Source organism: Electrophorus electricus, chromosome 11 (genome assembly GCF_041902795.1).
Source record: "Electrophorus electricus isolate QZ-2024a chromosome 11, ASM4190279v1, whole genome shotgun sequence".
NCBI lineage: Eukaryota > Metazoa > Chordata > Actinopteri > Gymnotiformes > Gymnotidae > Electrophorus > Electrophorus electricus.
The window spans coordinates 14581447-14605000 of record NC_137507.1 but is presented as its reverse complement, the minus strand read 5'-3'; the positions used below and the strand labels follow the sequence as shown (position 1 = coordinate 14605000).

The 23554-nt window shown below is 44.1% G+C and overlaps 2 protein-coding genes and 1 long non-coding RNA gene across 13 annotated transcripts in view; 2 read left to right on the top strand and 1 right to left on the bottom strand.

Moving 5' to 3' along the window:
* LOC113573547 (ras association domain-containing protein 3) overlaps window positions 1-9532 on the top strand; it is a 37223-nt gene extending 27691 nt beyond the window's left edge. For 6 of the 11 annotated variants that reach the window (XM_035528416.2, XM_081723073.1, XM_035528417.2 and 3 more), the window contains 4 exons: window positions 2841-2948; window positions 4227-4476; window positions 5901-6016; window positions 6109-9532. In XM_035528416.2, coding sequence (XP_035384309.1) covers window positions 2841-2948; window positions 4227-4476; window positions 5901-6016; window positions 6109-6258 — 624 coding nt within the window. In that variant the 3' untranslated portion in view covers window positions 6259-9532. The other 5 variants (XM_081723069.1, XM_081723070.1, XM_081723068.1 and 2 more) reach the window with 2 other exon arrangements.
* A 2195-nt stretch (window positions 9533-11727) lies between these two features.
* On the bottom strand, window positions 11728-17461 carry LOC145659940 (uncharacterized). The gene is made up of 5 exons (XR_014126123.1): window positions 16847-17461; window positions 14974-15191; window positions 14800-14901; window positions 14618-14706; window positions 11728-12419 (listed from the first exon to the last, which is right to left on the bottom strand). It is a non-coding gene; the product is annotated as an uncharacterized LOC145659940 (long non-coding RNA).
* Window positions 17462-18575: 1114 nt separating this feature from the next.
* Window positions 18576-22958, top strand: LOC118241763 (ras association domain-containing protein 3-like). Its single transcript, XM_035528748.2, has 3 exons — window positions 18576-18878; window positions 19327-19442; window positions 19535-22958. Coding segments are annotated over exons 1-3 (267 nt in total). The 5' UTR covers window positions 18576-18877; the 3' UTR covers window positions 19685-22958.
* The last annotated feature ends 596 nt before the right edge of the window (window positions 22959-23554 follow it).

Genomic DNA, 23554 nt, shown 5'->3' with positions numbered 1-23554 from the left:
AGTGGCTGATTGCGGAGAAATGTAATTACTTGAAGAATGTGCTTGGGCGGAAAGGTGTGGCAGCTGGGGACTTCCTGAGCTAACGGGAGAGGAAGGCAGGGTGGGGAGAGGGCCGCTCCTGCCGTGTGAAAGGTCACTGTTCACGCCAGGCTCCCTTTACAGGCCCATGCAGCATCCTGCTTATCTTCTTGGAAGAGGGAGCAGCTCTTCCAAAATCCCCTACAACGTCCCCCCCCCGAAAAGACGAGTAGGTTATATTCGGACTGTTTTGTCTGCCTCTGCCTTTTCTGTTTTGCTGACACACATGCTGAGCCCTTTACTACTAGGACATCAGATGCATTATCACTTGCAGCCATTAGTTGTAGACAGACAAAAGCCTCATCAAACCTGCCTGACTGCATGGTTCAGATCCTATTGCACGGCAATCTGACTACATTATAATTTGGTTCTCTGCTAGCAGTGTGACTTATGATGAATATTTGCTTATTTCAACATGGAAGCATCTGTCCATCAGCACAGTGGATTTGGCCCTTTCTCACTGATCACGGATACGGCACGGCCTCCTTTCTGGCTCTGGCTGATGGCAGGCTGCATCTAATGTTTGGATCCTCCTCAGAGAAATTAGCCTTTCTTGGGTGTAAATAAGGAGGTATGGGGCAGACAGCTGGATCTGGTGTATATTTGCTGGCTCCTCCCCCAGGCCCAGAGGTGGAGCAGGACACAGGGGCTCGTGTGGGAGGCAGCAGGGCTTTTTCTGTGCCATTAGCTCATCAGCAGCGAGGTTATTCTGTCTTATTCATGCTTGGAAGGGCAGTGGCATCTTGCACAACCTTCTCCTCCTGCTCGCACTGGCAGAAGGTCTAGTTTGACCTGGCACGAGACATGCAATTAGCCAATAATTGACTCCACTTCCGAGGATTGCGGAGACGCCTGGCACAAGAGATTCGGCGACCTGTCGCCTCTGAGACGTTTGAATCTGCCACAATGTGATCGCGTTACTCTTTTTTGGATTCATTATACACCTTGGCACAGCCTTGAAGGTCTGGAAATGAGTTCGAACGTGTTGGTCTTAGACGGCGACGGCAAGTCTCGCTGTTGCCACGTGGGCACCAAGTGCAGTTTACATGACCAGCCTTTCTACTGTAGCCCACAGAGAGCTGGGCGGTACCCACATCATAAAGCCCACCATATCAACGTAATGGTGCCCTCTGTGTCACTAGTCAAATTAAGCGCACACTAATGGTTGAACGCTGCAGTCCTCGTAGAGGAGGGGTCAGCTCTGGCTCCACACTCGTGACGCTCTGGTGTTTACATTCTTCTTGCCATCTTTTGTTGAAGGGTTTTGTTAAAGGGTTTATTGGGCCCTTTGCTTGCAGCGCCGTCCTCAGTGTGATGCAGTTAATAGGCCTGCAGAGCTTCGAGACCTTCATCAAGGAAGCCTGTGGTTTGAATTTGCCTTCTTAACCTTGTTTGCCATTATTTGTTGTGAAACTATACTAAAGTGGGTGGTATAATGCATTAAAGCTGAGGGGTGCATGCGTGCGTGCATGCGAGCATGGGCGAAAAGCTGGTACGTTTAGCCTAGCGAACATCAACAGGCACAGAATTAACACGATGGCTGGAGTGGTGCTAATGATTACGCCATGTGTAGATGGCTTTGATCTTAACATTAAGTGAATTATCGAGAGTTCTCTTGAGAGCTATAGACCACTCCCCTCTCTGTTGGCACTGTTGTTCCTAATGCTCGAAATACACATGGTATAACACCTTAGCGGTGCACCAGAATATCACCTGGCAATAGCACCTGGCTGTTCACCTGCTAACTGGGTAATTCACAGGTGGAAGTTGGCCTGAGCCTCAGGTCCTGGCAAGGCTGCAGTTAGCTGGACTGGGCATGGTTGTACTGCATGCTACGTGCAAACTTCACTAAGCATGCTGATCTGCACAAAGCTATTGGTGCTTTAGTGCATCAGTGTTTTATTTAAGGCTGAGATGCTGCCTCAGAGCTGTATTTAAAAAAATAAATAAATAAAAAATTTAAACTCTGTAACACCCTTTGACAATATGTGAAAACAAAAAGTCCCCAAAACCACCTGTTTTTCCTGAACCTCCCATGCCCTGCGGGACTTTCTTCCCCTCACAGGAGGGGGGGGGGGGATTACGTCATATCAGAAACGGTACTCCCCCTCTAGGAGTGGGGCGGCATTTCTCCTGCACTCGGCACTCCGGCACGGTCCTTGGCCCTCTCAGAGCCTTGCCTTATAAGGGGCTCCTTGCTTCCCGCATGCAGCCCTGCTCCAGACCTTCCAGCTTTGTTTCCCTGCTGGAAGTGTCATGAATAGCAGACCTGCTTCTCTCCGCCGCCTTATGACCATGTAAGACCAGGACGTGCTTAAGGCTGCCGCCAGTAGCAGCTAACAGTGTAAGGCCAACTGTGCTCGGGCTCTGTGTTTCTAATACTTTGGTCTAATGTCTGATCTGAGCAGCTGTTTGGAATGCATGTCCTGCAGTGACCAAACCATATGATCTTCAGATTAATTTAGACAATAATTGACCCTTTATGGAATGTACAGTATTCTAAATACCTGTGGCATGCCAGGCACTAACATGAGTAGCATTTTTTTTGTCATCTTGATCGCCATCAGGTAAGATGCGTGCTGTGTGTCTCCGTATGTCATATTACTGTTTTGCACACAGTGTATGCACTTGAACACACATTCTGTCCTCACTTTACCTGGGGTGAGTTTGTCTGCTGATGCATGTTTTTCTCCATGCTGATCTCTCTCTCTCCTCTCTCTCTCCTCTCTCTCTCTCTCTCTCTCTCTCTCTCTCTGGTTCAGGATGTGGAGAAGGAGAAAGAGTTGCGCACTCACCTCAGCTTGGAAGAGACCAAACACAAGGTTGAGCTGTACAACGCTGCTACGCGGGACCACCTCAAAATGACGCTGGTGGGAACTACTGCTGCCATGCCACTGTCTTCCTGGCAATGTCCCCTTCTCAGGCCACCAGCTGTCCATTATACGTTATTAGGATATTTACTCAGCACAGTATGAAACTCAGTTCTAGCTGTCTGACACTATCAAGTTTCCTGAACTCTGCTGAACACACGCGCACACACAGATTCAAAGCCATATTAAAATGGATTCAAGATTGTGTTTCTGCGTGAGGGTATGCCTCTCATGAAGCCATTTTACTACCGTGTGTGTATGGAGAGACTAATGTTACCGTTCACCCTACACTATCTGAACCCCACTAGCTTTGTGGTCATCCATGCTGGTGCTGGTATCCTTCAGCCTCTCCCGGAGAGCACTTGTGCCACCAGCCTTTAGCACCCCATGGCACGGTGGGCAAGCTTTTGTCTGGCCTGCTGGGTTTCGTCCATTTCCACACTGTTGGGTGGCGCTGCTCCCGTGTGGCGGGCCCTGTGTCAGACTGAGCTATGAATAGGCCACAGAGCGACATGCTGAACATTCTTCTGTGGGCCACGGTGCGAGTGGATTATAGAAAACTGTTGCAGGCCAAGTGCAGGAGAAACGCTATCAGTCGGGCAATCAGGTGTTCCTCATTTTCTGAGTTCGTCTGAATCCACTCCCTCACGTTGTCTCCAGACCTAGACATCTCGATCAGACGCTCTTTGTTCTTTGTGTTTTTATTTCTTTGTGTGTTTTTTAAGCCAGAGGCAATCATAAGTTTCCACTTGTCTTAGTAACAGTGGGGACTCTTCTTATTTCAAATCCCTTGCACAAGTGTTATGTTATAAGTGAGGGTGGGTGCGTGTGTGGCTTGGGTGTGTTAGTGCTGGTAGTTTAGTTGGGTCTCCTGTTTTGGCTCATTAAGATCCAGGCCTGTGTTTACAGTGGCATGACTGTTTCAGTACGGTAGTGAGTAGAGCATTGTATTTCAGGCCTGGTTCCTGACACACAACTGCGGGCCCTCAGTGCTGACATTTGGGTCAGTGGGCTTGGAGAGATCCTGATGCCTCCGGTCTAAGGTCCATCTGGTCCCTAAAACCTCGTTTTGTTGTTTTGCTCTTCCACTCATCCCTTATCCGACAATATGCGTACAGATCTGGAGGGTACACCGTTTCTGTTGAGACATGCACAGGCAGGAGTCTTTGTAACAGTCAAGCTTCAGAAAAGACTTATTATACAGGAACTGCTGAGGTGTACTGTGGCTGTTTAATGTGAACCTGACCAATGCCCCTGCCCTTCTCTCTCGGGTGTCAGAATTCCGATGGCCTGTACACGGGCTTCATAAAGGTGCAGCTGGAGCTGCGGCGGCCCATCACCGTGTCGGGAGGAGGAGGGATGAAGGGCCAGGAGGCCTTCTATTTGCCCCGCGGCTGCGTCAACACTCTGCACATCAGCAGCTCCAACACGGTGCGGCAGGTGATCGAGGCCCTGCTGCGCAAGTTCACTGTGGCCGACAATCCGGCCAAGTTTGCCCTCTACAAACGCTTCCGACGGGAGGACCACGGTGAGGCATGTGTGTGTGGGGGTGGGTGCGCATACAGTAGCTGGTAGACATGGTAATGGACTCAAAGTAGCAGAGTATGTGTTGCCAGTAAATCAGGTATGCCATAACAAGGTCAGTCCTGGGGGGGGTTGGTGGGGGGGGGGGGTAATGGATTTGCTGCTGTTTGTACTTCTGCATAGTTATGCTGTTCCAAGTGTACACCATTTGTACCAACTGAGCCAAGAATATCCCATGATGGCATACACACACATTCAAACCCAGTTGTTGTCCATGCCAGCCTGTTGACAGCTGCTGCAGTCAGCCTCTTTACCCACAAACCCTAGTCACTGTAGAGGGATCTTCACACACTCACACAGAGCCTGGCCTGATTTTACATGCCCTGCCCCCCACAACTTCCAATCACAGGGTTCTGGCTTGGGGAATGTAGCGCATCGCACTACAGTGGAAGGCAGTAATAGACCTCTCTTCCCTCCTCCCCTCCGACAGGGCACCCCCCTCGCTGGACGATACTGCACGTGGAAGTCTAGTGGAAAATGCCAGTCTGAGCAGATGAGCAGTAGTGTCTGTGCATGAGGGGCGATTGAGCTCTGAGTCAGACTGAAATGAGCGGAGGGGGAGCTGCAGTTGGCAGGCGGGTTGGGCGGGCAGGGCCGGAGGAGAATATGCTGACACTGCTGTCTCAAAGTCTCGGACTGCCGTCTCCTGCTGAGACAGTAGTGGGACAGATCTGCCTGTCCGCTTCTCACCAGGCACCGAAATCTCCAAAGAGATCTCCAAACCACGTGGAACAGAGCTCCACGTGGTTCAGCCCACGTCAGGGCAGCAGCAGGCACGACGATCGCGACGCGCTGGTCCCATGCAGCAGGAGACACAACGCTGGCCCCTGGGTCCATCATGTCTACACAGGACCACAGCTTCTAGAGTGAGCTTTGAAAAAAATGTAGTGCAGCCTACATATGAAGTTTTGTTGAACGTTTGCTTGATTAATCCGTGCAGTCATGAGTGGTGAAGGCTGCTTCCTGACCAGGTTCGGGGTCGTAAGCATTAAGGATGGCCACTGGCACGCCTCAGTTCCTTTACCAAGACACGTTTACTGAATCAGCTGTAAACATGGTTAAACGGACTTGTTTGAAGGCAGCAGAATGTGTTGTCAGGAGTTGCCTAAAAACTGGCAGGTTGCCCCCCCCCCCCCATCTCTTGCCCTGCCCACAGTTATTGTTCCAACAAGTTTCCCCATCAGGCTTTCTTAACTGTATTTTGTTTTACTTATGTAACCTGTACTATTTGCATTACCATGTGAATATCTTCTAAGACCTCTTCAAACAATGTCTGTGTCTGTGTGTGTCTGTGTGTGTGTGTGTGTGTCTGTGTGTGTGTGTGTCTGTGTCTGTCTGTCTGTGTGTGTGTGTGTGTCTGTCCTGCAGTGTGTGTCTGTAAACTGGCCGAGGGAGAGCACCCTCTGCTCCTGCGTCTGCTGGCAGGGCCCAGCCCGGACACGCTGAGCTTCGTGCTGAGAGAGCAGCAGACAGGCGAGGTCATGGTGAGTCGATGCCGTCGTTTCACGCCACCGAGCGACCCGGCCGTACAAGCGCCGGCCCCGCTGACCCGCTCTGTCCTCTTCTCCCTCTCCAGTGGGATGCTTTCTCCATCCCCGAGCTGCACAACTTCCTGCGCATCCTGGATAAGGAGGAGCAGGACCAGGTCCGCGTGATAACCACGCGCTACAACATGTACCGGGAGAAGCTGGAGGAGGCGATCCACGTTGTCAGCAGCCCTGATTAATGGCGGCCTGCGTCCGTGGAGGAGAGGGCGAGTGAGAGGGAGAGAAGGCTGACCGCAGGGATCCTGCCTCACTAGGCACCATGCCACGGTCAACTCTAGAAAGGGCTGTTGAAACTCTCAACACTGACGCTCAGAGAGCACATGGGACGCTACACGCTTTCCCCACAATGCACCCTTAGTGCCATATTCTCTCACCTTCTCTTTTTCACCGTGTTTGTGTTATTTTTTAAATTGTTATTTGGTTCTCTTTTTTTGTAGTATGTTTTCTGTAATGTTACCTCTTGAACTTGTGAATGATGCAAGTCTGAGAATCTGGTCTTTCTGACTGTTTTATTTAATTGGTGGATGCTATGGTTTGTACATATTTTTGTTCATTATTTTTTATTTATGTGGGTGAATCTTTGCTATTTTTTTTAATTGAAAGTCTTATTTTATTTTGAAGAGGCGTAGCAACAATCCAATACAGTAGCTGAAGGACTGGTGGAGTTGCTGGTCACAGAGGGTGAGTTACTGCTCGCTGACATGACTCCTTTACCAAAGAATAAACAACATTTGGCCTTTGATGTGCAGCTGCAGTCATGCGACTTCGGCAGGTTGTCGTGCTAGGGCTCCGCTTTAGCTGTTTGTACAAATCCGAGTTGACATGGTTTTAATAATAGAACTACAGGTTGGGACCTCAGACGCTTGTTGGATATTGAGGCTTTGGGAGCAGAATTTGACCAGGAACACAGAGAAGTTGCATTATCAGTGTAAGGAGTAGTGCATTGGAACAAACGGTCCGGCAGTTGACGGAAGAATGTGAGATTCAGGAGGAATACAGGACATGCTAAAATGCAATTCCAGATTAAGACAAGAGTTAAAGAAGGAAGATGGGTTGTGTAGGAAAAGGCCCACATTGGAGCATGGGAACGTTGGTTTTTGGGAAAGTTGGTTCAGAAGTTAATCAGACCCTAACAGTGAGCCACCTAAACACTGTTTAGACCGAAAAGACTTCTGAGTTGAGAGAGCACTAGGAAGTAGGATACGTTGTCACAGGAGCAGATAAGAATGCAGGAAGTTAACATATCTGTTCAGAGGAAGTTGAACTGTATTTAGAGGAAATATGAGGCTGGTGTGGGAACAAACCCAGTTGCAGCAAGGACCTGTTTGTTTTGGCAGACCTCTGCTGGCCGCAGTGTGTGACCTGTCTCTTGGTGCCTGTCGTCCATTTTTGTCTGACCCCTCCAAATGGTCGTCATGTCAAACAGCCTCTCATGATGGAACCCTCCAGAGATGAGCATCATGTGCAAGGCCTGTGTTGCAGAGAAGGATGTCAGCTTGGCGTAACTCTGAAAAGGCAGGCACGCGCACACGCACACGGGTGTGTGTGTGGGGCGCTACTTGCTGGAGAACTATCTGTGCCCTTTGGTCAGGGGCTAGGTGGGGAAACTGGGCTAGCCTGCTCTGCTAGTGGGCCCACATTTCATTCTCAGCTGTTGGAGTTCTGATTGCTTGATGGTGTAATTCTGTTTGTTCACGATATGATACACAGTATCCCATATAGCACCACTGAGTATGTAGTTTCCAGTTCAGTTCAAGGCAGAGCTGGCTATCATATTTGTCCTCCTGATGCTGGTAAATATACAGTAAATATGTAATTATTTTATGCAGAATTCAACAGAAATGTGTCTTAAGAACAGACAATCTGTCAGCGGGCTATGCTACTGTCAAGGTTAACATTTACACCATGTTAAAGTATGTTAAATGATACTTGTGTATCAGTGTTTTTTTTTTTTTTTTGTTTTGTTTTTTTTAAATACATATACATATTTTATTTTAATATGTTTTAGTGCATGTTTTTTTTCTTCTGATGGGTACTGCATAAATGTGTTGCAATGTCCATTGACGCGTTGACGCATACTTATGTGGTGATGTGGGGACATCTTGTGGTCACTTGCTGTAATAGCGTCTTTAATTTGCCGTCCTATAGCTCATTTGTGTCCAGTTGTTTTGGATTTTTTAAAATTTTTTTTTTTAGTGTTAAAAGGTCTGACTGCTTTTTCTTTGTTTGTAGTTTTATTTGTTTCCTGTATAACCAAAGATATAATGTAAAAATGCATAATTTAAATGTGCCTGGTGTAATCGGTTTATACAATACACAACATAGCTTTTCAAGAAAAAAAATCACCATGGCAAAATATACTTGTAAACACTGCGCTGAATATGATTTAGAATTGAAGGCTTAATCGCTACAGCAATTTTGCATCTACAAGCAATTGATCTTAATCACAGCTGTGTTCCTCCAGTATTAATAGGTTAAGACTGATGGTCACACAGGCAGTAGTGTAGTTTTGGAGAAGAATTAGACAAGCGTATTGGGCACTTTACATTGTAATTCAGGGAATGTCTCTTCTTTTTCTCTCCTGTTGGACATGTGGTGTGGTGTTGGTTTTTTTGTTTTGTTTTTCTTTCTTTTTTTTCTCCCTCTTCTGTTATTGTTCAACGTAAACATTTTATTCTGCAGAGGTTCTGTTCCTACACTTGATTTTACAAGAGCAAGCAGCCTTCCATGGCGCATTAGTTGAGCAAGACTGTGAACGTTACAGCTGCATCATATTTTATTACTCTAATTTTCCAATCTGTATGAAAGGCTATGGGTATGTGTCAGTACTACTAAATGAAATTCATATATGAATGCATGCATTATATTAATCCATGCACATTCTTTTTGGCTGTGAAGGACATCACTGGCCAGTGTTGTTAATATGGGTGTTTGACAGCACATGAACTGTTCCTAACCTACATACTTGCCATTTGCCAAACATAATTCACTCATAGAAATCTCAGCAGAGCTTTGTTACTATGTTTGTGTTTATATCTTTATGATGCCCAGCAGATTGTGGTCATGCATATTGAAGTGTGTTTAATAAAGACCCCAGGGCAAGTTGGTTTGGGGTGTTTCATTTAAGTCTGGAAGAGAAGTCTGATCACACCTTTGAACAGCTGGGCTGCAGACTAGAGCGGAAATGGAGTGTCATCTTCACCCATGTTAGGAAGGCCGGTGTCATTGCAGAGATGCTTTGAGAATTGGTCAGCTACTGTTGGTGTAAATGGCTCAGTGCTATGAAGTGGACTTGCAAGATGTTCTAGTAAAGATGGTCTTTGTGATGTTTATTTTTGTAGGTAACGTTGTTGTTTTTTGTTTTGGTTTTTTTTTAACCATAAAACTGTTACCAAATGAGGCCTTTCTAATTAAAGACTTGGTTTCAATTAATAAAGTTGAAATTGTTTCTCACTTTGTCTTTTTTGATGAAATTCATAAAGAACAATATTATCTATTATTTGCAAAAGGCTTGCACAGTCATTACTATTCGACTGAGTAATAAAACAAAACAGTAGTATCCGTTTTAGATAAAGAGGCGTTGATTTGTTTTTAATAGATTATATATGCGGCAATGCTGCTACCTTGTGGTCAATAACCTTTCGAATTTACTCTTATTTCACATGGTTTTGCAATGGCTTTTGATCCCATAATATGTAAGAAATGTATTAAAGGTTACCTACCAATGTTATGTTCTTAACTGTATATTCAGCTAAATCAAAATAATACATTTACCACAAATTCCAACCTATCATTTCTGTATTTTATATTCAACAAATTATTCTGAATGCGTTGGAGATGAAGCACCTGGGCTTTACCCTGTCAGATGAACCTGAGGCAGGATTTGTTCAGGCCCTGCTGGGCTCTTTGCTGTGGGCTCAGTGGCTCAACCTCCTCTGCTGACTTTCTGGTGCTGGCTAGGCCCTGTGAATCAGCATTGCAAGGTAATGGAATGCTCCCATACATTGAATCATATAGTGATGTGATATAACTGTCATATTGTAACTCACTCCCATATGTCGAGAGGGCCTCCCTGGGCAGAATCACTAATGATGACAGAAACTCCACCCTGTAGCAGCACAGACTGGATAATGACAGCCAGGAACAATGTGAAAGTCAGTCCCAACTAACAGAAAAGTCTTTAAATTTTAATATATTTAAAAACATCATGCTTCAGTGAATAATGAAAGAACTGTAAGATAAGCATGATGAAGCAATTTAGCAAGCTGCATTAACTTAATATAGTGATGAACTCTCTGTATTACTGAGAGTCAGAAATGCCCCAAGCAGGTATAATAGCTCTTCACCAGCTTGAGAGCTCTAATTGTTCTCTGGGCTGTGGCATAAGTTGACCATCAACCCTCTCTTTACTCAACCCAGTGGCTGGTATTCCATTCAGATCTCATGGTTTTGAACAGCAAATAATTGCCTGGGTTTCTTGTAAATGTTTCAGGTTCACAAATGCTTAAAATGAACAGATGTTTAAATAGAGAATTTAATGAATCTGTAAGTGGTATACTTTCCAAGTACCAGCAATGTAAATGCTGTAAATGCATTGAGTTTTGATTCTGGTGGCATTTAATTATTTTGCATTAATATTCAGACATGTGACAGGGTTTGTATGTCTGTGGGAAGGGACACCATCTACTGAGCAACGGTCCAATCGAGAACTTTTACTTTGAAAAATAAACAGACACCCCCCCAATTGCAATGCTTCACTCAAAATGTTAGCCCCCTGAAACGGCATGGGTGTCAACATTTTTCCATCTAATGAAAATGAACAGTGTTCTGTTGTAATATTGCGTTCATTGAATTTCTACCTGACTGCGCACATTCGATAGAAAAATGAAGTTAAAAGTCAAAATACTTTTCCAGGTACCCGATTTGGGGGGGATGTGGCCAATCTGGCTAATTAGAAATCTTGCTTTTTGAAATTCCTCCTTGATGTATACTCTCCCGAATACCTATTCATGCTTCTCAATAACAATATACAGCCAGGCACAAATGATTTAATTGCATATCATCTGAAATGAGTTATTCATGCTCTCATCAACAATCATTAAAAAAAAACCCCACACATTTATTTTCCCTGGACTATGGCACTGTACTAATGTTCTTCTCTGTGGCCAGGTCGGTGAGCGGATTAGTTCCTTCAGAGTAGCGTTGTGATGGTTCTAATCTAGTACATGCCCCTAATACATCTAGGAACAACTTTACAGGCTTATCATGAACCAGATAGCAGGCTTCAAAGTAATGCTCCCCCACCTCAACTTCCTTCAGACTTCATCCTGGCTTCTAAAACTGAGAAACCTGCACAATCTGTGTCAGATCGTGAACAAGCCTGTGCACCATGATTGTGTCTTTGAGTATGGCCTCCTTGCTAATGTAATTGGCTGGAACCATTAAGTCAAATATTAATTCCATTGCAAGTGGTTAAAGCAACATTATTTGATCTCCTCCTAAATTTATTCTAGTACCTTTATTATTTTCGCTTAGTTATGTATTGGGTTTTATTTTCCCTTATTTTTAAAACTGTGTACATGGTTAGTGAAAGAAACCAAATGCACTTATATGCTTTACAAAGTTTAATATTGTCATTGAAAGCAAGACAAAAGAAAATTTAGAAGTAATTGTCACTTCTGTGCCAAGCTGGGGCATTCCTGACTATTTTTGATAATCAGTAGTTAATCAGTCCATCTGCTGAAATCAGTCCATCTTCAGGCCATAAAATAAGTGTCATTTACTCTAGTGGGATGTCTTTAGTTGAATCTTATTCATGGCCTACTCCGCCTGGCCTGTTAAAAGTAATTGCGATGGCTTTTGCCAGTTCTGGGATGCTTTAGTCTGTTGCTGAACTGGTCATCACAGGGTATGGCAATCACATGTGGCTGAAGTGAAGTGTTGGGGACCCCACGTGATCTCTGGGCTGCAGGTCGGCCACTGTGTGCAGCTATCTCTTCATGGTGACGTCTTATCACTGGCAGAAAGTGACTTGATTGTTTCCTTGAAGAGGTTTCTCCATATCTGACATAAGGCTTAACATCTGGGTCCTTCACCGAACTCTCAGCCATGCCCTGGTTTGCCAAAAACATATCGTTCAGTATAATCACTGACAGCTTGTTAGAGGTCTTTTGGATCTTGGGGAATTTGGTTGCTGGCGTCGTTGTTGCCATATGCTGGGTTTTCTCCTTTTTTTGTAGACCTCCAACAATCTTAGGAAAGCGACAATGACCTTCCACGGCATTCTGTGGGGCCAGGAAGGAGCAGTTCTTACCAAATGAACCACCTTTCATGTTGGTATCTAAAAGAATAAAGAATATGAGAACATTAGATAATTGTAGCACAGAAGCAAGGGACCCTTAAGTCTAGGACTTCAGCATAGATATTTGAAGTTATTAAATGTAATCAAAACATAGCTGTTTGTGTATATTTGAATAAAATATTCGAATAAGATCACTGTTGATCGTTGGGATAGTAATATAAAAGCTAGCTAAACACTGTAGCGCTGTATTCCGTTGTAAACACCGAGTACAAAATGATGATGGAATCTCTCCGAAAGAAAACTTATCAAAGACGCACATTATTGCGCCATAGACTCGCGCTGTTACGTAACTACACCTTAAGGATTCTGCGACCGTCTCTAAATATGATTTGCTTTATAGGCCGTGCAGTCGATACCAATTATGTCACGTGATTTTCCCTTCTCTCACACGTTGTTTTATCTGACGCTTTTATCCAGAGCGACTTACAATTATGACTTGAGTACAACTTGGGCAGTTGAGTGTTAAGGGTCTTGCTCAGGGGCCCAAAAGTGGCAACTTGGCAGTGGTGGGATTGAACCAGCAACCTTCCGATTACAAGTCAAGTACCTTAAGCATTGAGCTAGAGAAAGGAGTACGTGCAAGGATATAACTTGCAGAATTTTTTTATTTTATTTTAAGAGTAACACATTTCAATCTACAATCTATCTGTTCAGACAGATATTGTCCACGTGATTCTCAGAAAGGAAAACACTAGCTAGCTAACTAGCTAACAAACTAACCGTTTGTGCTGAAACTGAGTTGAGTATTTACAACCTCATGATAAGTTTCGTGGCACATACATAAATATTTCAGAGACACAAGTGAATTTACTATTGCTTTTAATCGCAGTACTCCACAATATATTAGTTATTCACATCATATAGCAGGTACTAACGCCCAGAGTATTTCGCATAGGCTAAGCTAGCTAGGTATCTGGTGAAAACACTAAGCATCAAGTATAAGCAGTAAGAACAACATAGCTAGATAGCTAACGCTAGTTAACTAATGGTTTTTAAAACCAACGTTCGTTAGAGTATAGGAATGTAGGAAATGCATCATGAACACTAATTGTTAATTATCTTTCTCTTGGTTTTGAAAAAAAAAGACCAACCCACTGAGGGGAGAAGTTATGAGATTGTACAAGAATAAGGTAATTTGAATATATCCTAGCATCAACTAATTTATACTTCTGTGTTTTATTTATTTGTTATTTGTTTTGATCTAAAAGCTTCTCTATCTTGGAAGAGATTACCCAAAAGGCACTGTATACTTCAGGGAACGCTTAAAAACAGCTTTTATGAAGAACAGAGATGTCACCGACTCTGTGAAGGTCCGAAAGTTTGTTGATCGATGGGAGTTTGTAATTAAGGAACTCGAGGTCCATTTCTGGGCCTCGAGTTTCTTAGGAAAAATAGAGCGATGAAAAAAACGATATTATGACCCCGAACACTAGTGCCTCAGCTTCTCATACAAAAAATAGGACAGAAACACAAACTTTATTTAGACATCAGAAGCGTTTGAAGATCAAAAGGCTATTGGCGTAAATGATGGTGTATTTTTCTTTTATCTCATAAAAACCTTGATGTGCCAGTGTCACAGTTCTGAATAATTATCATGTTGTGTTTTATATTCTTTTCACATACAGTATATATCAGGGTGCTCAGGACTAGGCTAGATATAATCCTTGGTAAAACAAGGGTCACAACATAGAAATTATTCATATAATTTGTTTAGGGTGGCCTCATTTATGTACATTGCATGTCATTGTAAAAGTGTCATTCTACCCAAGTGAAAACTAACATTTCTTGTAAATAACTGCCCTATATTTATGATGGTGGAACGCAGCAATTACAGAAATGTGTTTTTAAGACGATATCTTTCCTGGTTTCATGTGTATTTTAAGGTACTCTATCAGGTAAAATGCTGAAAGGTGGAAAAAGTGATGGTTTATTGTACAAATATAAGATGTCTTCACTGTAAAAACAAAACAAGTGTCCTATGTAAGGGTTTTACGGGACTGATATTTTGTGATGTCTAACTCAACATCACAAAATGCAAGGTTGGTGTTACCAGATTTCTTCTCATACTTCCCAACCAGGTCAAGTTTATCTGCGTTTCTTGTGGCCTGGAAGTAAGGATAAAATAACATGGAAAAATTTAAACAGAGACAAAGATAAAATATAAACTTCACACCCACCTTCTGCTTTAGAGTTTTGTAAAGTTTGTAGCAGGTTAAATCCTCCTTCACTACTGTCAGCCCTGGTTGCAGTTTTAGAGGTCTACCCCCTGTGTAGGTAGAATACAAGGGGAAAAGCATGAACATGATCTTTTTACTTAGATGTATTTTTCAGTTGTGGTAAATGTAAAGTCATTCATTACCTGAAAGCAAACTTACTGCCAGCCCCACAACTATGACAACTAAGGTCCCCACAGGGCAGAAATACAGGTAAGAGGGAGTACCAATTATCAGCCAGCCAAGGTCTGTACAGATAAACATGAATGCATTGTGATGTAAAGTCCCTCCCGTTACCAAGCTTTAGGAACCCTCCCCACCTGTCCAGGGCTTTGTTCTGCTGGGCTGAGGTGATGTAGCTTGCCTGTGTAGGGTACCTGGTCCAGTTTTTTAATGCAGCCTCAGCAATAGTGAAGTTACAGCCATGTGTTTTCAAAGTGAGAGGCCTGGTATTCGCAGGTAGGGGGTGATAGACCTGGGCTCCAGTACATACCCAGAGTGATATGGCTGGTTCACTGACCAGCCCAGCCAAGCCTCCCTGCAATACATACCCATGTTAGACTCTTAAAAAATAATAAATAATACACTTCTGCAAGTTTTCCCTTTATATGCTACTGCTTGTCTACAAAGCATCTACATCAAAGATTTCTCCTGTCTTCCCATACTCAGATCACTACCTCATCATAAAAAAACAAAACAAAAACCGCCTATTTTCTGAACCTCAGAGGGCTCAGTCCCACAACACCTTCACATTGTGGTTCAGAACTCAGCCCAGTGGTTCAACCCAGAGCCTTGACCTCATGACACCTGGCATGTCCTTCCTTAATAAGATCTAAACATGCCTACAAGGGAAAAATCTTGTGTGCCTTAGTGTTCTTTTCCTCAATGTGCAAATGAGCTTCACTTATATTGACCCATCCCTGAACTCCTGGGCTTCTGGGATGACATGCTGCTGCTTTAAGAACCAGGGCCCAGCGGAGAGGTGGTTGATGACCTGCGTGTGACCCCCTGGCCATGGTAAGTTGGGTCATCAGTGAGATGCTCCAGCAGAGGGAGCCCTCAGGCCTGGATATCACCCACTTGCCCTTCCTGTCTGTTCTGGAGCAGTGAAGCTTATGAACACGAGGACATCTGTGTAGGTGGACCTGAGACAGAAGTGGAAGTCTCTAGCATCCAGGGGAGGCAGCTGCCCAAAAGTAAGGGAGAGCCTGGCCTGGAGATGAGAGCTTCTTGGCATTTTATAAATGTGCTTTGGGCTTGTGAGAAACTTCAATATTTATACCCTGTGTTGACTTGGTGTAAGTGATTTGGGTTTCATCATTCCTCGCTAGTTGCTTTTAGCACTCATTGTCCTTTGCAAACTGGACCCATGTTTATGCACTATATGTGGGAGTTTTAAGCAGAAAGTAAAGGAGCACTTCTCTGATAGTTTTATTTAATGACATTTAACTCAGCATTGATTAAGGATGTACTTCAATTTACTAAGCTACTCGAGACCATGCTCACATTTTAAGATTCAAAGATTAACACACCTTAGATGAAGTGGAAATTAATCAAATAGAAAATTCCTGCTCTAAAGTGAACACTTTCTAACACCCTGTATTCTAAATAAAGCACCAATTTAAATAAGTGATTTTACCAAGCCTTATAAACCACCCTGAGTTTACAATAGTTTTTATTGACCAAACACAATCTATAAATATGTACATGAACCAAAGAGGGGGGGGGGGGGGAGGGGGGCACACAAGAACACACTCACAAATGCTAAAATGATGTCATTTTTATCACGGACTATACCTCAGTAGAAAGAAACATCACATTGACTCCTGCGATTTGCATTTTTTACACTAAGTATTTACTAAACAGTTACTACTGCACACAACCAAAGGCAATGAGAACATGATAATGTCCATTACGAACGGTTTAAACCAAGAGTACATCGGTATTGCTAATCACAGGTTGAACATAACGGATTTTCCAAAGTTTAGCGGTCCAAAGTGGAAAAAAGTATCAGGTTGGTGTTTGCCACTTGTTTTGTTTTAGTAACTTTAATAAGCAAAGCAACATATCCTCACATCCTCTACACCATCCTCATAGTAAAATGCATGTTTTTCTCCATGCTGACCTCTCTCTCTCTTTCTCTGTGTCTCTGTGGTTCAGGATGTGGAGAAGGAGAAAGAGTTGCGCACTCACCTCAGCTTGGAGGAGACCAAACACAAGGTTGAGCTGTACAACGCTGCTACGTGGGACCACCTCAAAATGACGCTGGTGGGAACTACTGCTGCCATGCCACTGTCTTCCTGGCAATGTCCCCTTCTCAGGCCACCAGCTGTCCATTATACGTTATTAGGATATTTACTCAGCACAGTATGAAACTCAGTTCTAGCTGTCTGACACTATCAAGTTTCCTGAACTCTGCTGAACACACGCGCACACATAGATTCAAAGCCATATTAAAATGGATTCAAGATTGTGTTTCTGCGTGAGGGTATGCCTCTCATGAAGCCATTTTACTACCGTGTGTGTATGGAGAGACTAATGTTACCGTTCACCCTACACTATCTGAACCCCTCTAGCTTTGTGGTCATCCATGCTGGTGCTGGTATCCTTCAGCCTCTCCCGGAGAGCACTTGTGCCACCAGGCTTTAGCACCCCATGGCACGGTGGGCAAGCTTTTGTCTGGCCTGCTGGGTTTCGTCCATTTCCACACTGTTGGGTGGCGCTGCTCCCGTGTGGCGGGCCCTGTGTCAGACTGAGCTATGAATAGGCCACAGAGCGACATGCTGAACATTCTTCTGTGGGCCACGGTGCGAGTGGATGATAGAAAACTGCTGCAGGACAAGTGCAGGAGAAACGCTATCAGTCGGGTAATCAGGCGTTCCTCATTTTCTGAGTTCGTCTGAATCCACTCCCTCACGTTGTCTCCAGATCTAGACATCTCGATCAGACGCTCTTTGTTCTTTGTGTTTTTTTTTCTTTGTGTGTTTTTTAAGCCAGAGGCAATCATAAGTTTCCACTTGTCTTAGTAACAGTGGGGACTCTTCTTATTTCAAATCCCTTGCACAAGTGTTATGTTATAAGTGAGGGTGGGTGCGTGTGTGGCTTGGGTGTGTTAGTGCTGGTAGTTTAGTTGGGTCTCCTGTTTTGGCTCATTAAGATCCAGGCCTGTGTTTACAGTGGCATGATTGTTTCAGTACGGTAGTGAGTAGAGCATTGTATTTCAGGCCTGGTTCCTGACACACAACTGCGGGCCCTCAGTGCTGACATTTGGGTCAGTGGGCTTGGAGAGATCCTGATGCCTCCGGTCTAAGGTCCATCTGGTCCCTAAAACCTCGTTTTGTTGTTTTGCTCTTCCACTCATCCCTTATCCGACAATATGCGTACAGATCTGGAGGGTACACCGTTGCCAGTAAATCAGGTATGCCATAACAAGGTCAGTCCTGGGGGGGGAATAATGGATTTGCTGCTGTTTGTACTTCTGGATAGTTTTGCTGTTCTAAGTGTACACTATTTGTACCAACTGAGCCAAGAATATCCCATGATGGCATAGACACACATTCAAACCCAGTTGTTGTCCATGCCAGCCTGTTGACAGCTGCTGCAGTCAGCCTCTTTACCCACAAACCCTAGTCACTGTAGAGGGATCTTCACACACTCACACAGAGCCTGGCCTGATTTTACATGCCCTGCCCCCCACAACTTCCAATCACAGGGTTCTGGCTTGGGGAATGTAGCGCATTACAGTGGAAGGCAGTAATAGACCTCTCTTCCCTCCTCCCCTCCGACAGGGCACCCCCCCTGGCTGGACGATACTGCACGTGGAAGTCTAGTGGAAAATGCCTGTCTGAGCAGATGAGCAGTAGTGTCTGTGCATGAGGGGCGATTGTGCTCTGAGTCAGACTGAAATGAGCGGAGGGGGAGCTGCAGTTGGCAGGCGGGTTGGGCGGGCAGGGCCGGAGGAGAATATGCTGACACTGCTGTCTCAAAGTCTCGGACTGCCGTCTCCTGCTGAGACAGTAGTGGGACAGATCTGCCTGTCCGCTTCTCACCAGGCACCGAAATCTCCAAAGAGATCTCCAAACCACGTGGAACAGAGCTCCACGTGGTTCAGCTCACGTCAGGGCAGCAGCAGGCACGACGATCGCGACGCGCTGGTCCCATGTAGCAGGAGACACAGCGCTGGCCCCTGGGTCCATCATGTCTACACAGGACCACAGCTTCTAGAGTGAGCTTTGAAAAAAATGTAGTGCAGCCTACATATGAAGTTTTGTTGAACGTTTGCTTGATTAATCCGTGCAGTCATGAGTGGTGAAGGCTGCTTCCTGACCAGGTTCGGGGTCGTAAGCATTAAGGATGGCCACTGGCACGCCTCAGTTCCTTTACCAAGACACGTTTACTGAATCAGCTGTAAACATGGTTAAACGGACTTGTTTGAAGGCAGCAGAATGTGTTGTCAGGAGTTGCCTAAAAACTGGCAGGTTGCCCCCCCCCCCCCCCATCTCTTGCCCTGCCCACAGTTATTGTTCCAACAAGTTTCCCCATCAGGCTTTCTTAACTGTATTTTGTTTTACTTATGTAACCTGTACTATTTGCATTACCATGTGAATATCTTCTAAGACCTCTTCAAACAGTGTCTGTGTCTGTGTGTGTGTGTGTGTGTGTCTGTCCTGCAGTGTGTGTCTGTAAACTGGCCGAGGGAGAGCACCCTCTGCTCCTGCGTCTGCTGGCAGGGCCCAGCCCGGACACGCTGAGCTTCGTGCTGAGAGAGCAGCAGACAGGCGAGGTCATGGTGAGTCGATGCCGTCGTTTCACGCCACCGAGCGACCCGGCCGTACAAGCGCCGGCCCCGCTGACCCGCTCTGTCCTCTTCTCCCTCTCCAGTGGGATGCTTTCTCCATCCCCGAGCTGCACAACTTCCTGCGCATCCTGGATAAGGAGGAGCAGGACCAGGTCCGCGTGATAACCACGCGCTACAACATGTACCGGGAGAAGCTGGAGGAGGCGATCCACGTTGTCAGCAGCCCTGATTAATGGCGGCCTGCGTCCGTGGAGGAGAGGGCGAGTGAGAGGGAGAGAAGGCTGACCGCAGGGATCCTGCCTCACTAGGCACCATGCCACGGTCAACTCTAGAAAGGGCTGTTGAAACTCTCAACACTGACGCTCAGAGAGCACATGGGACGCTACACGCTTTCCCCACAATGCACCCTTAGTGCCATATTCTCTCACCTTCTCTTTTTCACCGTGTTTGTGTTATTTTTTAAATTGTTATTTGGTTCTCTTTTTTTGTAGTATGTTTTCTGTAATGTTACCTCTTGAACTTGTGAATGATGCAAGTCTGAGAATCTGGTCTTTCTGACTGTTTTATTTAATTGGTGGATGCTATGGTTTGTACATATTTTTGTTCATTATTTTTTATTTATGTGGGTGAATCTTTGCTATTTTTTTTAATTGAAAGTCTTATTTTATTTTGAAGAGGCGTAGCAACAATCCAATACAGTAGCTGAAGGACTGGTGGAGTTGCTGGTCACAGAGGGTGAGTTACTGCTCGCTGACATGACTCCTTTACCAAAGAATAAACAACATTTGGCCTTTGATGTGCAGCTGCAGTCATGCGACTTCGGCAGGTTGTCGTGCTAGGGCTCCGCTTTAGCTGTTTGTACAAATCCGAGTTGACATGGTTTTAATAATAGAACTACAGGTTGGGACCTCAGACGCTTGTTGGATATTGAGGCTTTGGGAGCAGAATTTGACCAGGAACACAGAGAAGTTGCATTATCAGTGTAAGGAGTAGTGCATTGGAACAAACGGTCCGGCAGTTGACGGAAGAATGTGAGATTCAGGAGGAATACAGGACATGCTAAAATGCAATTCCAGATTAAGACAAGAGTTAAAGAAGGAAGATGGGTTGTGTAGGAAAAGGCCCACATTGGAGCATGGGAACGTTGGTTTTTGGGAAAGTTGGTTCAGAAGTTAATCAGACCCTAACAGTGAGCCACCTAAACACTGTTTAGACCGAAAAGACTTCTGAGTTGAGAGAGCACTAGGAAGTAGGATACGTTGTCACAGGAGCAGATAAGAATGCAGGAAGTTAACATATCTGTTCAGAGGAAGTTGAACTGTATTTAGAGGAAATATGAGGCTGGTGTGGGAACAAACCCAGTTGCAGCAAGGACCTGTTTGTTTTGGCAGACCTCTGCTGGCCGCAGTGTGTGACCTGTCTCTTGGTGCCTGTCGTCCATTTTTGTCTGACCCCTCCAAATGGTCGTCATGTCAAACAGCCTCTCATGATGGAACCCTCCAGAGATGAGCATCATGTGCAAGGCCTGTGTTGCAGAGAAGGATGTCAGCTTGGCGTAACTCTGAAAAGGCAGGCACGCGCACACGCACACGGGTGTGTGTGTGGGGCGCTACTTGCTGGAGAACTATCTGTGCCCTTTGGTCAGGGGCTAGGTGGGGAAACTGGGCTAGCCTGCTCTGCTAGTGGGCCCACATTTCATTCTCAGCTGTTGGAGTTCTGATTGCTTGATGGTGTAATTCTGTTTGTTCACGATATGATACACAGTATCCCATATAGCACCACTGAGTATGTAGTTTCCAGTTCAGTTCAAGGCAGAGCTGGCTATCATATTTGTCCTCCTGATGCTGGTAAATATACAGTAAATATGTAATTATTTTATGCAGAATTCAACAGAAATGTGTCTTAAGAACAGACAATCTGTCAGCGGGCTATGCTACTGTCAAGGTTAACATTTACACCATGTTAAAGTATGTTAAATGATACTTGTGTATCAGTGTTTTTTTTTTTTTTTTGTTTTGTTTTTTTTAAATACATATACATATTTTATTTTAATATGTTTTAGTGCATGTTTTTTTTCTTCTGATGGGTACTGCATAAATGTGTTGCAATGTCCATTGACGCGTTGACGCATACTTATGTGGTGATGTGGGGACATCTTGTGGTCACTTGCTGTAATAGCGTCTTTAATTTGCCGTCCTATAGCTCATTTGTGTCCAGTTGTTTTGGATTTTTTAAAATTTTTTTTTTTAGTGTTAAAAGGTCTGACTGCTTTTTCTTTGTTTGTAGTTTTATTTGTTTCCTGTATAACCAAAGATATAATGTAAAAATGCATAATTTAAATGTGCCTGGTGTAATCGGTTTATACAATACACAACATAGCTTTTCAAGAAAAAAAATCACCATGGCAAAATATACTTGTAAACACTGCGCTGAATATGATTTAGAATTGAAGGCTTAATCGCTACAGCAATTTTGCATCTACAAGCAATTGATCTTAATCACAGCTGTGTTCCTCCAGTATTAATAGGTTAAGACTGATGGTCACACAGGCAGTAGTGTAGTTTTGGAGAAGAATTAGACAAGCGTATTGGGCACTTTACATTGTAATTCAGGGAATGTCTCTTCTTTTTCTCTCCTGTTGGACATGTGGTGTGGTGTTGGTTTTTTTGTTTTGTTTTTCTTTCTTTTTTTTCTCCCTCTTCTGTTATTGTTCAACGTAAACATTTTATTCTGCAGAGGTTCTGTTCCTACACTTGATTTTACAAGAGCAAGCAACCTTCCATGGCGCATTAGTTGAGCAAGACTGTGAACGTTACAGCTGCATCATATTTTATTACTCTAATTTTCCAATCTGTATGAAAGGCTATGGGTATGTGTCAGTACTACTAAATGAAATTCATATATGAATGCATGCATTATATTAATCCATGCACATTCTTTTTGGCTGTGAAGGACATCACTGGCCAGTGTTGTTAATATGGGTGTTTGACAGCACATGAACTGTTCCTAACCTACATACTTGCCATTTGCCAAACATAATTCACTCATAGAAATCTCAGCAGAGCTTTGTTACTATGTTTGTGTTTATATCTTTATGATGCCCAGCAGATTGTGGTCATGCATATTGAAGTGTGTTTAATAAAGACCCCAGGGCAAGTTGGTTTGGGGTGTTTCATTTAAGTCTGGAAGAGAAGTCTGATCACACCTTTGAACAGCTGGGCTGCAGACTAGAGCGGAAATGGAGTGTCATCTTCACCCATGTTAGGAAGGCCGGTGTCATTGCAGAGATGCTTTGAGAATTGGTCAGCTACTGTTGGTGTAAATGGCTCAGTGCTATGAAGTGGACTTGCAAGATGTTCTAGTAAAGATGGTCTTTGTGATGTTTATTTTTGTAGGTAACGTTGTTGTTTTTTGTTTTGGTTTTTTTTTAACCATAAAACTGTTACCAAATGAGGCCTTTCTAATTAAAGACTTGGTTTCAATTAATAAAGTTGAAATTGTTTCTCACTTTGTCTTTTTTGATGAAATTCATAAAGAACAATATTATCTATTATTTGCAAAAGGCTTGCACAGTCATTACTATTCGACTGAGTAATAAAACAAAACAGTAGTATCCGTTTTAGATAAAGAGGCGTTGATTTGTTTTTAATAGATTATATATGCGGCAATGCTGCTACCTTGTGGTCAATAACCTTTCGAATTTACTCTTATTTCACATGGTTTTGCAATGGCTTTTGATCCCATAATATGTAAGAAATGTATTAAAGGTTACCTACCAATGTTATGTTCTTAACTGTATATTCAGCTAAATCAAAATAATACATTTACCACAAATTCCAACCTATCATTTCTGTATTTTATATTCAACAAATTATTCTGAATGCGTTGGAGATGAAGCACCTGGGCTTTACCCTGTCAGATGAACCTGAGGCAGGATTTGTTCAGGCCCTGCTGGGCTCTTTGCTGTGGGCTCAGTGGCTCAACCTCCTCTGCTGACTTTCTGGTGCTGGCTAGGCCCTGTGAATCAGCATTGCAAGGTAATGGAATGCTCCCATACATTGAATCATATAGTGATGTGATATAACTGTCATATTGTAACTCAC